The sequence below is a fragment of the Diplodia seriata genome (genome assembly GCF_021436955.1).
Source record: "Diplodia seriata strain FDS-637 chromosome Unknown scaffold_2, whole genome shotgun sequence".
NCBI classification, from domain to species: domain Eukaryota; kingdom Fungi; phylum Ascomycota; class Dothideomycetes; order Botryosphaeriales; family Botryosphaeriaceae; genus Diplodia; species Diplodia seriata.
Window position 1 is genome coordinate 4332243 of NW_027117309.1, and position 13784 is coordinate 4346026.

Below are 13784 nucleotides of genomic sequence, written 5' to 3' on the forward strand. Positions count from 1 at the left end.
CCGCCGTGCCGTTCGCACCTGCCTTCCCCACCCCATTCACCGCGGCGGAGGCAGTCTCCTTCTTCGCCTTCTTTCCCACCGGCGCGTCGATATGATGCTGATTGGCTCCGTCGTCCTCATCGGCGAAGGCGTGCCGGGCGCTGCGTCGCCGTGTCGTCGTCGTTGTCGTCGTGGGCGCCGCCCCTCTTTGCGTCGAAGTCATGCTCAGATTTGCCAGCGGAGTGCGCACGGAGAGTATGGCTGTCATGGGTGCGCGCCTATGTGTGCTGGCTGTCGAATTGGTGATGTGGTGCCTTCCCGTCACCTGGCCCGCCTCACCGAGTGTCGCCAATGGCGGTGACGATGGTGCACACTCGCCCGTTCGGTTTATCGTCGGCGCGCAGCGAGCTTATTGTCGTTATCGTCCTGGGGGCGTTGCGGCGACAATGATGATGTGTGGATTGGCTCCAGCTCTTGGGTTTGTTTTGATCTACCGGGGCCCGTTCGCTTTCGGCGGAAGAGCAGTCGAACGCGCGCACGCGCGGGCGCGACCGAACAATCGACGCGTTATAGGATCGTTCGCCGGGGAATGTCGTAAATGAGAGGTCGCGTGTCGCGCGCGTCGCGTTTTGCCGGGCGGGGTCCGGATTGCTGATATGGATAATGGGGTGGTTGATGGGAAAGCCCGCCGCGTTGTCAGGGAAAGTCGGAGCTTGCGTCTGCCGCGTCGGGCGGTCGGTCGGTGTGCGGGCGGGCTGCGGCTGCGGGCGGCGCAATCGAGGCCAAGCCAAGCAACCCCTCAGCCGTAAACAACCAAGACCAAGGCGCGCACGGCACGTGATCCGCGGCCCGATCCAGACGGGCAGGGTCAGAGCGTCATCTATCACGGAATATGGACATCTCTCACCAACAAACGATCATACTACGCTGTAAATTCTGAATACCTCGCAGCAATGTTGAATCGCCGACCAAGTTTTTTTTGGCCTTTATATCTGTAATGTCCGTGCTGGTCGTGACCTCGTGAGGGCATCTAAATCTAAAGAAAAGCTTACTGGTGAACACATGCTCCAATTTGCCACCCGCTGCCGCCTCGACGCTATACAAGGCCGAGTGCCTCTGCTTTTCATATCGTTGCTATGCATACATCATACTACATTGCAGACGGCCGCCGGAGAAGGAGCATAGTAGAAGAGAAACGCCGCCCAAGCCCAGCTCGAGCCCCAAACCCCACGTTTATTTATTTCATATCCGCAGCGGGCATGGGACCGGCGCCAGACGGTGCGAGGCTGCCTTCGATGCGCCTCTTCGCCTCCTGTTTCTCTTCCATGGAGGGATTGTCCTTGCGCATGTCAGGCGTGTGAGGAGCGTGGCCGATGCTATGGCCCACTGACATGCCGACACGGATCTGTCCAATTCGTTAAGAGCTGGTTTTGACATATAATGCGAACGAAAAGTGCTTACCAGAGTCTCTAGCGCTTGGTGCGAGTTGTCGACCATGTCATCATCCCACTCCATAACCCCAGGCTCGAACAGCACCAGGATCGTACTACCGCCGAACTTGAAGTAGCCCAGCTCATCCGCACGCGAGACCCTGTCACCAGTCTTGGCAGTGATGACAGTGCTGCCGACCATCATGGCACCAACGCAGATGACCATGACCCTGCCATGGGTGGGAGAGTCAATCGGTACGCAGATGCGGACGTTCTCGCCGTAGACATCCAAGGCAGAACGAATGGCCATCGGGTTGACGGTGTAGTATTCACCCTCAATCATCCTGGGTTCGCCCATCACGCCATCGACAGGGATATGGAAGCGATGGTAGTCTTGGGGTGCAAGGCGGAAAATGCCCAGGGCACCCCCCTCGAACCGCTTCACGTCCTCAGGATAAGCCTTGCCAATAAGGCGCTCCATGGTGAACTCCCGACCCTTAACCCACACCTTCTGTGCTTGAGAGATTTGATTAAACACGACCGATCGGCAGTCAGCAGGAGAGGTAATTATCTGTGGGTCATCAGGTGCGGAGCACGGACGTGCACCGGGCTTCAGCGCACGGTAGAAGAACTCGTTGAACGTCTTGAACTCCTCAATCGGCAGGAGAACTTCACCCATATCGAGCTGGTGGAAGTTGATGAAGCCCGGGATTTCGGCCGCGGAGGCCGGGTCGTCGTACTTCTTGCCTTGTTTGACACTCAAGGACTTGAGAAGTTTGCGAGCTTGGAAAAGGTCAGAAAATGCCGCATTATGGAGGATATATCAAACGAATCATATGCTCACCTTTCTTGCTCTCCATCTCGCCACGCTTGAGACCCTTGTACAACAAGCGGATACCCAATCTCACGTACACGCTCATGCGCTCCTCATTGATCTGGCCCGTGATACGGTCCTGGACCAAAATGTTTGCAGAGTTGGCACCGAGCTTGTACCCACCATAGCCAACCTTGGTAATGACCTTGGAGTACCACTTGCGCTGCGCCTGACTGGATGTGACAAAGCCGGCCATGACAATGTTGTTGACCTGCCTCCAATCCTGACTTGCGCAAGTGGCAACGTGTGTGATGATGTCGGCGTCGGTTTTCCTGTTCAGGCGAGGCTGGTGGCAAATGGGACACTCGCGTATCTCCACGACGTGCTCTTCGCCCTTCTCGTCTGCAAGATCATCCTGCTCCAGAAGCTCTCCGTGCTCGCCTTCCGGACCCAGTGTATCCTGTTCAATTGCAGGAATGACAGAAGTTTGGGACTGGTTATTGAGTGGAGTGCCTGAGCCAGATGTCAGTCCGGGTGTTGGGGGACCTGAGGTCCGACCGCCCAGACCCTTACTCCTGAATGAAAGAGTCGAAGAATTTGTTGCTTGTGACTGTTCAATCTGATCCTCCAAGCAAATGACGGCTTGATCGAAGGTCAGGACGGACTCGCCATTTTCTTCGGCAAATCTTGCGAAAAAGCCGTTGATCGTCGTGTCGTGGAGGGTGGAGCCCAAAGTGTCCAGCATCGTTACAATCTCGATCTTGTCGATGAGACAGCTGTCATCGGCGTCGTATTGCTTCAACATGGCCCTCCAGAACTGTTGCCGAAGAGCCTTGTACGGCATGTACTTCGCTCTGATATGAAGCGTTGGATTGTGCTTGCCTTCCCAGCGGTCGCTCTTCTTCAGCTCGAGGGGAACGGTGAATGACTTGAACTCCTCGCTTGAGGCAGGAGTGTCGACATTGATCGCAGGAATATCCTTCGTGTTCACAGTAGGGGTGCTGGTCGGACCAAGGCCACCGTTCGAGGGAGGGGACGGGTCAGAGGAGCTACTTCCGTTTTGGATGCTGCTGGCCAATGATGTTGACGAATTCTCTTTCTTCAATCCCCTCGACTTTGACAAACTCGTGGATGATGCTGATCGGGAGAGAGGCAGTCTGAAGCGCTTCTTCTTTTCGGGTTCGGTTTGTGTCGGCGAGCCATTGCCTTCCGGCTCTGGCAGCTTATACAGGCCGGTAAAAGGGTCGGCCTGAGGAGCCACAGAAACGCAGTTCTCAAGCGGAAAGTTTGCTGAACCGACATAGTCATGGTTGGAAAGCTTGTCCTTGTCGACAACCTGGAAATTGAGCGAATAGTTTGTCTCGTGTTTCATAACCTGGAATACAAGCTTTTCCTCGAAGACAGGGTTGAGGTTGTGCCGAATGGCGCGCGTACGATAGGTCTTCTTGCCCAGAGAAGTGACCACAAATGGATCCATGTCAAAACCGGTCCTCGTAACTGCAGTAGAGTCAGCAACAGTTCCTCATGTTCATGGAGCTAAAGATTCAAACAAGGCCGCAATGTCGCTCTCAGAAGGTGTGCCAACCAGCCCAATAGCCCGATCGACACCCGGATGAGACTCAGGGGGCAACCCTGGCGCAGGAGTACGCGAGCGCAGAGCAGACGCGCAGGCGCGCGCGCAAACTTCCCGAGGGCGACCTGACGACGATGTCTGAACTTTCCGATGGTAGTGGACTTACTGTTCTTCTCCGGAGGCAGGTCCGTGATCTTCGTGATCTCCAAGAACAGAACGCCAGCGACATCTGAGCTTCCGTAGAACTCGTATGCCCGTTCCTTGGCCTTGCGCCGCAGTTTCCTCATGCGCAACCGCTTGCGCTTCTTCTCCTTCTTCTTCTCCGCTTTGTCGGCATCATCGGCAACATCGTCCGAGGAATCCTCATCTTCCGTCTCGTCGAGTTCTCCACTGTCCATGCGTTCCAAATCCTCGTCTTCGTCGTCTGCGCTGGGGGTGCTGACCGCGATGCCGAGGAACTTCTGGTAGAGCTGCTCAGGGGTAGCCGAGGCGTTGGTAGGGTCGATGAACTCGAACTGCAGGAGCACCTCGCCCGAGACCTCCGACTTCTTCTTGCCCGCCTTGCGCGACTGGAGCGGGAACCAGACCTGGTCGGTCTTGGTGCGGTTGCTGGTGAAGATGTCCTCGAGCGCGACGTCGAACTCGCCCATGTAGTCCTTGCTGAAACGGTCCTTGTCCCAGCACACGACCTCCAGCAGCAGGCTCTGCGAGCCCACGATGGGCAAGTCGAAGGTCTGGTGCCAGTCCGGGTTCAGCGTCTTGCTGATGGCCGGCGTGGCCTCTTTCGCGTCGCCGAGCGTGAGCACCAGGTACTGTTGTCCTCCCAATGCGCGGGTTGTCAGCCCCAAGTCCGCTGGTTCGCCTCCCCCTTATGCGCCACATTCAGTACTTACCGGATCACTCGTGCCGCTCTTGTCCTTCGCGGCGAGGTTGCGGCCCTTGAGCACCGAGGTGCGCAGGACCAGGTTGCCGTTCTTGTCCATGCCGGGTTTGGGGCTGGTGCTGCGGCTGGGGAATTCGCTGTTGGCGGCTGAAGGCGAGGTCGAGGTGTTGTTGTGGGTGTTGACGCTGCTGCTGCTCTTGAGTCGCGCGGGCAGGCTCAGGCGCGACGAAAGGTGGACCATCTTGGCTGCGGGCTCGGCGGCGCGAGCCAGTGGTGTTCGGGTCTAATGCAGCTGCAAGCGGAGGAGAGGGCGATGATAGGAAGTCAAACGAAGATCAGCTAGGGGAGTTAAGGCGAGCGAGTCAAGAGGGGTGGTGTAAGCCAAGGAGCGCGCGGGCGGGATGCGCGGACCAGGTGCGTGGAGCGGGCGGAGCAGCGAGGGCCACTGCTTTCCCACAGCTGAGGCACGGCGGGGTCCAGGGTGGAAATGACAGGTTGTAGAGTAGCAATGCGGGTTACGAGGGGCGAGGGAGGCGGCAGACTGCAGCGCTCTTGAGCCAACGCCAGGCAGGGTCCAGGGCGGCCGAGACACAGCTGAAGGCGCGGGAAGAAAGGAAGGTGGTGGATGTCAGTCAACCTAACGCGAGTGGGGTTCGCATTCAGGCGCTTCAGCAGGCACGTAGCGGCACCAGCCAAACCAGACGGACGGGACAGGCCACTGAGACGGCTGCCGCGGATAGCGGAATTAAGCCACAGCAAAACCGACGCTCCTCCAATTGCGCCCGGCGTGTTGCCAGCAATACTCCAACCTCAGCGACGTCAACGGCTTCCGTCTGACGCCCTGACGAACGCCAACCTTGCAGGCGGGGATGTGCCAGCGTCTGAGCCACGGGCTCTGCAGCGCTGCGCGTCATTGCTGCGTTCGCGGGGCTCCACCAGCACAGCCAGCGGAACAATCGGCAGCCAACGCGGGGCTCGCTGACGCCAGACGCCTCGCGATTTGCCTGCAATCGAAAAATACGCAGTACAGTTTCATTTGCCATGGCCTGCAGCTCTCTACTGCAGCCCTGTCCCATTCGCGCGAAGAACGCCTACATATGCTATGCACTCGCCCAAAAATAACGCTGACCCCCCGGTTTCAGAAACTAAATAGGTATCACCAACGCCGCCCTGTTTTGCCCCAACCGGACACCAACATCGTTCAAGGCCAATCGAGCCCATTCCTCGCGTCCAGCAACAACAACTCGCCCCCACCGCCGCGTCTGAGCCACCCGCCAATGCTCGCTTACCGTTACCCCTCGTTTGCCGTTCGTTCGTGAAAGTCTGAAAACAGGAAAAAAGAAATCGCTCAGTGCGCCGCCACAGCAGTGTCGGGATTGGCGGGCGTCTGCTCGGTGAAGTGCTCGGGCCAGACGAACATCCTCTCGTCGTTGGGCGTCGCGGCGACCAAGGCCCGTGGCACCGCCGTCTTGCTGGAAACGCGGCGCCACATGTTCGCGCGCGGGTTGAAGGTCGCAGGGAGGCCCTCGCCCTTGGTCTTCTCCTCGTCGATGTGCGCGACGCGGATCACCTCGCGTTGGATGTCGGCGAACGAGTCGAAGGGCGTGTAGGCGATGTTGTGCTCCTGGCAGTACTCCTCCAACCTGAGGCCTCTCCGCGCGAACAAAACGTCGGCCTCTCTCGCGGCGGGCAGGTCGCTTACGCCGTCTCCGATGAAGATGATGAGCGGGATCGTGCCGTCCTCGCTCTCCAAAGCCGCGCCCTCGCGGTACGTCTGGATCGACTTGGCCTTGTCGTGGCCCAGCTCGCTGTCGTGTCGCCAAACCGGTTGCCACCGACCGTCGGCCGAGATGGTCGCGTCGTTTGCGACGATGTCGATGTTCGCCGCGGCGTCCGCGCCAATGAAGTGGTCCAGCGCCCGCTTGAGCACCGGCTTCAGCCCGGCCGAGATGACGTTGAAAGGGATGTTGTTGTTCAGGCAGAAGTCGTGGAACGCCTTGAAGTCCTTGTCGATCTCCAGCGCGCCCTTCATGAGATCGAAGCCGTCCTCGAAGGGAATGTTGAGCGATCCCCACATCTCTTCCGACACGTCGCGGAAGCTCCGTTCGCCGCTGGAGATCTGCTTGTCCAGCAGCTCGCGCTTCTCAGAGCCGCATCCGAAGTTGTTGAAGAGAATGTGGCCGGTGTCTTGCATGAAAATTGTGCCATCGAAATCTTTAGAGAAAGAAAATATTAGCGTTCGTTCCCACTCTGTATTTGGCTGCCAAGATATCGGAATAGTGATGGTGACCAAGCACAAATGAAGCCATGAAGATACGCAATAGACAGGATGGAAGCCAGTAACACATCAACAGGCCATTTCCATTTCATCAAAGCCAAACTGTCCGTATACTTTTGCGACAGTTGACGTTGAATCAACGTGCCATGGTTGACTCAGTGGCTTTGCGGGGAAATCTGGGTGTTCCGACATCTGCATCTCATGGGGCCGAAATGGGGAAAGGATCGACAGGGACACGGGTGACAACGTACCAGAGAAGCAAATGATCTTCCTCTTCGTACCAATGTCCGCGGTCGGGATAGGCGTGTGAGTCTTGTTTTCTTTCAGCAACGTCTGAGCAATTTCAGACTGCGTTCTAGCGGGAGCACCGGGACGTTGCATGATCGATGATGTTCAGGGCAAGTAGCAATCGTGTATGAATATGCAACAAGTGGTGGAAAGGTGGCAAAGTACTATGAGTAGAGGAAGAGGGGCCAGAAATGTCTGAGGGGAGCAGCTTGGTTTTATAATAATTTGCATCGTGATCTTTCAAGAGGGCTTCGCAATAAAAATGGGCCGGACGGGGAAGTTCACGATCGATTTTGCCTCGGACCAAGCTACATCATAGATACATCGTGATCTTGCCTCCCGGCCAGTGCTGAATTTTCACCGGTTATGACATACCTGCTTGCGGGCGTGCTCTATCGTGGGCGGAAGAGTCCAGCACCTGGGCCCAGGCGCTTCCCGCCTCCTTCAGCCAAGATATGCCTCTCTGCACGCCACGGAGCCTACTGATGGCGGTGTCAGGGCGAGGGGACCTATCGGCCACATGTTTCCAGGGACCCGTCCTCCGCTTTTGCCCCGGATTGGGATCGAGCGCAGGCATGCCGCGAGCTTACCCGAATTTAGCAGCGGGCGACGACGTCAGAGGGCGTGAATCCAGGTCCGAATCGTTTCCACGTCGAGTAGCTGGCGGCCCTCGGTGATGTTGCTAGCGTGGAATAAGTATCTGCAATAGTGGGGCACTGCAGGCGGAGGAGGGGTAGCAGGGCCAAAAAAAGCGGGTGGTGGTACATCGTCGCAAGCCCGCCATGGCGTCTGGCCAGCGAACGAAGCGTGCGCGTGCCAGGAGGCTCGCTTGAATGATTGCACAGCCGCTGCAGAAGGACGACCGCACGCTGGACCACTACCTGGATCTATTGGATCGTGACAAAAATCGACGGACACAACGGATCACTAGAGTCGGCAGTTGGCGCTACTCGAGATAAGCGCTCCGGACCAGCCACCAAATCAGACCGCGGGACTTTCGCCGTCCCTCGATATCGCTCACCGGTCTCGGCGCAGACGAGGCAACTGTCTCTGCAGGTGCAGGCGCGAGTCGGTGCTGCCGTCGTGTTGCTGGCGGCCGATACGTGAAACCCGCATGGCGAGGGCTCGCTTCCCCGTGCGCGGGGGGAATGATGTGGGATACCCACACTTTGGGTGGGTTCTCGGTCGGGCCAATCCTAGACCCAGCGAGCATCATCATCCATCGGATCCAGAACGACGAAAAAGAGGAGGCAAAGAAGAATCCCATCCGGACGGATCGGCGCGAGGCTCGGCTGCCTCTAGGTCTTTGAGCCTCCGGATGTTGGGAGAATTTGACGTTACCTCGGCCTCGTCTCCGACTCCCTCACTAGAGTGCTCTGCGACCGAGTCTCGTCCTTTGGGGGCTCTTTCTCTCGCAGGACAGATCCTTCCCGGCAATCGCTGTGGGATGCGTGCGCATGCATGCTCTCACATGCCCACCGCCGTGCTGGGGGCCGCAACGACGCCTCGAGTCGACGATCAACAATGACAACAGTCTGCGCCCTTGCCTCTCAACGTCACCGCCATCGTCATCCGCCCTCACGTGCCGGACCTGCGCCTTGTCTCCCAGCCTGCGTCTTTTCTCCCCGGCGAGCTGAGAGAGCGCGTCTCAGCCGCCGCGACCAAAAACACGCAGGAGCGCTGTGCTGCATCGCAACGGGGCTTGGCGGTAACGGCTGCTGCGGGTATCCACATACGTCTGCTGCCACTGCGGCTTCCTGGCTGCTGTGCAATCATAATCAGCAGCCAGCCAGTAGCTCAGGTCAGTGCCCGCCAGCCAGCTCACGCCCCGTGCAGCAGCAGCGGTGCTCGAGGCCAAGCGGCGTAGGAGTGGGGAGCGGACAAGGAGGCGACGGTTGCGGTGCGCTTGCATGGACTCGGCTTAGTTGGGCGGGTGCGCACAAGCGGGATGGGTGGTGGTGGACGGGACGAGAGGAGGGAGTTGAAGGTTACCGAGTCCGTTCGCTTAAGACTGCAACATGGCGTAACTGCAGAACGGGGCTTATGTCCGGACGTCTTCGTCAACACCTCCATCGTATGTTGCCTCCTTATAAACGCTCCAACTGCCGTTCTGCAAATGCCATGGTTCAATATCGGCCTTGTAGCTCCGAAGCCTAGTCCCAAGACGTGTCGCGCCCGCTCACCCACTTCCCCGTTCTGGGCAAGGCAAGGGGCCACCAGAAGAGCATCAGGAATCCTACTTGTGTTCGGGCAAGCGCAATAATCGCATACGGGGTGGCCACCGCCGCGAAACAGACGGGAGTGGGGTGGGCGCTCAAAGAGCAAAAGAAAGAAGGAAAAGCAAGACGCTGGCCAAGCCGCCCTGAGTCGTGCATGCAGACGGCACTGTTGCTCGACTTTTTGCAAACCCCAGGAAACAAGGGCTGCTGCCGACAGTCGCGCCACTGCCTAATGACAATCTCCCGGTTCCCGCCCGCGCAGACGAGCGCGCTGACTGGCCCGTTTCAACGGACCGAAACTTCGCGCTCGAGAGGGTCGGCGTGCGGCGTAGGAGGCGATTTTTGATTGCCAATTGCCAGCGCTAGAGTTTCAGGGCAGGGCAGACTCCGTGCCGTCCGCGGCAGCCCAGCATGGGGGAAGCGGCACGGGAGACTTAGCATCAGCCGCCCAGCCATCGAGGGCGCAGGTAAGCCTCTTGCCGTGAGCACTGTCGCAGAGCGCCAGCCACGCACTCTCGCCCCGGCGTCTATTATGTCCGCGGCGATGCACTACGGGGCAAGCATCTATGTGCGCTGCGAGTCGGCCTTTGTGGCGCCCCAGCGTGCTTGAGAAAGTGGCACGGACGGGGGCGACGGTCCAGCTGCTGCAGAGGTCGGGGCCAGAGCCGACGACTAATCACCATCCAATGCGGGTCGCGTTGCCTGACCAATGGCCGCCGCTCCTCGCTGTAGAGAGACTCGCTGGCTGCAGCCAAACACCAGGCGCAGGTTCGATGACGACGCCTTGCCCGTCTGTTGCCCGATGCGGGCAGCGGCACCAGCGCTTCAGAAAACCCATACGACTGCCGCATCGCCCGCAACTGGTCAGCATGTGGTCTTTGTCGTCGCGATGTTTCTCACCGTCCAGGAAACATCGAACCGCCGGTGTGCCAATAATACGAGCGGAGTGTGAGATGTGTTTCGGTCGCACTGGGAAGCTTGAACCTTCTCGCGAACTGCTGTTCGTGGGCGTAGGCGAACGGCTGTGTTTCGGCCGAAGCTTCCCCAAATGCACTGTGCCGATACGTGATACCCCTATATTGCCCGTCGCTATAGCACCTTCATTTGTCCACAAAACACTGGAGACGGCGTAGCAGTTTGACGCTATCACTGTCCAGCGGCGGGGCCGAGCAGGCCTTGCTGTCAGGCGAAAGGCACGGCACTGGGAATCACGGTGCAGTCACTTCACTCTGCCGTATAGTGGTATTATTTTCGAGATAATATCATGCATAAGCCAAGTCGCATCTCACTTTTGTCGCGACTACGTTGCCCAAACCTACGGAAACACAGAACATTAAAGGAAAAGGTTGCGGCTCGCCAAGGAGGAGGGAGGACGGGTACGTGAATCCGTTGTACTGCCTCAGGCCGGATCTGTCCTCCCTCGCGGGTAGTGTAAGCGCAGAAAAGAAGTGTCGTCCTCGTGCATAAACCAGGACTGCAAAATAGTGGAAGTGACCAGGACAGAGGCGTGGCCTAATCCTCCGCTTTTAGGGTCCTCGTAGAAGATTGAGAAAACTGGTATCAACCGCCGCCGCCGCTGCTCCTGCCGTTAATAAAAAGAAAATCAAAAAAGACACTCTGAAATGAAAGCGCGAAACAAAAGACAGGAAAGCCCAATCGCAAAATGCCGTGTGGTAAAAAGGCACCCGCGAACTTTCAAACGCCGTATTTATGACATTTCTTTGCCCCGCTGGCAAGACGTATCCTCCGGGGTCTATGGTCTTGACGAATCGTCCGTTCCATATGCTCGGCCGGAGCCGTTCGGGTATCACGCTCCTCATATTAAACCGCACATACGGAGGTTCTCCTGAATGATGATGTCTGGAAAAAGTCAGCGGGTGAGTTCAACAAAGACAGGAAACCGGTACTGACCGTTGACGGCAGCCATGACGAATCTGATCTGCATGGTGTCCGTGGCGCATGTGAAATGCGTGTAGATCTGCTTCGTCTCGTGCTGGTTCAGCGACACGAAGCGGTTGAGGATGTAGTCGCAGGCGGCGGCGTAGTCGGAACCACCCTCGTAGTCGGGGAAGTAGTTCTTCATGGGCGAAACGGGCAGCTTCTCCTTGAAACGATCGATCTTGTTCAAGAACAAGATGATGGACGTCTTGACGAACCATCTCGAGTTGCAGATGGAGTCGAACAGCGTCAACGCCTCCTGCATACGGTTCACGGTCTCATCCTCGAAAAGCAGCTGGTCGTACTCGGAGATGGCGACCAGGAAGAGAATCGTGGTGACGTTCTCGAAACAGTGGATCCACTTCTTACGTTCCGAACGCTGACCACCAACATCGAACATACGGTAGGTAAGATCGCCGATGATGAAGGTCGTCTCGGTAATACCGGTCGTCTTGACACGCGAGCGAAGGACATCCTGGTCGTTAGGAATGTAGTCGGGGGCAGCGATACGCTCGATCGAGTCGAAGTAGCTATAAGGGGCGCGGGCGTCAGTAACCATCCGACGGTGGGGTGCGACATCCGACAAGTCGCGATGCGAAATGAAAATGTCGACTCACTATTTCGCTGAATCATTCAGCTGGTACTCGCGCGAGCGCTGGAAGCAGGACTGCACGCCAGCATCCTTCCACAGGGTGGAGATGGCGTTGCCAACCTCCGGGGGCAGGCTGTCGCCCTCGATCTGCGCAGGCTGCATGAAGATGGTCTGAACGTGGTACTCGCAGCGCTGGTCGTCCAATGGCAGCTCCAGGGACTCCATAGCCTCGAGGATGACGCGCATGGACTGCACCGTGTTGGAGAAGATGATTTCCTTGAAGGACTCGCGCTCGTCGCGCGAGTAGCCGCCCTCGTGGATGAGCTTCATCTGCTTGAGGATGGTCGACTTGCCAGATTCACCGGCACCTGCAGCAGTCGTCAGCATCCCCCGTCAATTGATCGATCCATCGCGGGCGGCATCACTCACCCAGGAGCAGCATCTTGATCTCGTTGCGCTGCATCATCTTGTCCCGCTTGAGCTGGTTCTCAATCTCCTCGTTCCTCTGCTTCCCCTCCTTCTCTTCTGTGCTCATTCCGCAACCCATCTTGGCTGACGGTGCGCGGGTGGCGGGCGATCAAACTGGAAAAAGGATGTGATGGAATGAAATGCTTCCGTACAAAGGCCCGCAGAGGTACGGAAGGACTGCTAGGACATGCGGGTTAGCAGGGTCGATGGCGTTGTGGGTGCGAGCGAGCGAGCGAGGGAGCGCGTGGCGGCGACTCGACAAGCGTGAGGAGGCGCGCGGCTCGGGACGGGGCAACGGTGAGAAGGAGAGGGAGCGCTGGCGAAGCAGCAGAGGCAATTGAGGCTCACCTGCTATTACAAGGAGATCGTGCGAGGTTCAATGAGAGAGTTGCACGACTCAACCGTCGCTGTGGGCGTGGCGCTGTGGTTGGAGAGTAGGAGTGGGCGCGGGTCGAGCAGGAGGTTTGAGTTTCAGAGCGGTCGATCGTTGCCGAGGAGCTCAGGTGAAGGAGATGAACGGCAGGCGAGTCCGACTCAGCCGACGGCGTGGGTAGGGAGCGAGCGGAAGAGAGGGTGCGGCTGGGGGGGCACGGGGGCGCGCTCGCAGGTCGAGTGCTGGCGCCAGTTATAATGCAGCTGGAGACGACAGAGGCCGCAGGCGCGCGATGGGGGAGACGCAGTGCAACACAAGGAAAAGGACGGACGGGGAGGTGGACGGCGGGCTCAAGAGAACTGCGCGGATGCTGACTACGACGCGGTTAAGGGGAGCCCCAGCGGCGAGGGCGAGCCGAATCGGGACTAGCGGGCGCCGGCCGGCCAAGGAGACTTTGCGCCTGTCGAGGCTAAAGGCGAGCGATGGCGGATGTGGGTGGGCGAGATGTGCACAGCAAATCATCCAATTTCTCAGCCAGTGCTAACCCTCCGGCCTCACGCGATGGCACGCCGGCCTCAATTTGCGCGCCCGCCGCCGCCATGCCCAACCCGCTGCGCGCCCGCGCGCAGGCCTCGCCGCCCGCCCGCCCGCTCCTCTCATCATCGGCTTCGCACTGCTGTCGCCAGCCGCCTCCCGGCGCTGCGGCACTGCCTGTCGCAGGTTGCAGGTCGACGCGCCCCGCCGCCAGAGCTGCGTCTGCCATGCCAGTCGAGCCGGCGCCGCAGATCAGACGGCGCCCGCCGAATCAACGGACCCTGGCCCGCCGCGCTGCAGCAGCGTCGCACACCCTCGTCCGCATCCCCGACGGGCCCAGTATCACCGCCAGCGCCCTTCCAGAACGAGGCTAGAAAAAGGGGCCCGCCCTGCGCGTCGCGGCCGCCTCGCTGGG

The 13784-nt window shown here is 58.7% G+C and overlaps 3 protein-coding genes across 3 annotated transcripts; all 3 read right to left on the reverse strand.

Annotated features, from left to right (window-relative positions):
* Positions 1-1216: 1216 nt before the first annotated feature.
* PSD2 (phosphatidylserine decarboxylase) lies at positions 1217-4920 on the reverse strand (the record flags this gene model as incomplete). The annotated part of the gene is made up of 5 exons (XM_066774158.1): positions 1217-1384; positions 1441-2192; positions 2254-3720; positions 3963-4608; positions 4690-4920. The coding sequence occupies 5 exons, from the start codon at positions 4918-4920 to the stop codon at positions 1217-1219; spliced, it is 3264 nt and encodes a 1087-aa protein (XP_066636725.1).
* A 1107-nt stretch (positions 4921-6027) lies between these two features.
* On the reverse strand, positions 6028-7105 carry SLS55_002678 (uncharacterized protein; the record flags this gene model as incomplete). Its single annotated transcript, XM_066774159.1, has 2 exons — positions 6028-6893; positions 7099-7105. The coding sequence occupies 2 exons, from the start codon at positions 7103-7105 to the stop codon at positions 6028-6030; spliced, it is 873 nt and encodes a 290-aa protein (XP_066636726.1).
* Positions 7106-11280: 4175 nt separating this feature from the next.
* Positions 11281-12541, reverse strand: GPA1 (guanine nucleotide-binding protein subunit alpha; the record flags this gene model as incomplete). The annotated part of the gene is made up of 4 exons (XM_066774160.1): positions 11281-11324; positions 11376-11932; positions 12020-12362; positions 12424-12541. The coding sequence occupies 4 exons, from the start codon at positions 12539-12541 to the stop codon at positions 11281-11283; spliced, it is 1062 nt and encodes a 353-aa protein (XP_066636727.1).
* Between the last annotated feature and the right edge of the window lie 1243 nt (positions 12542-13784).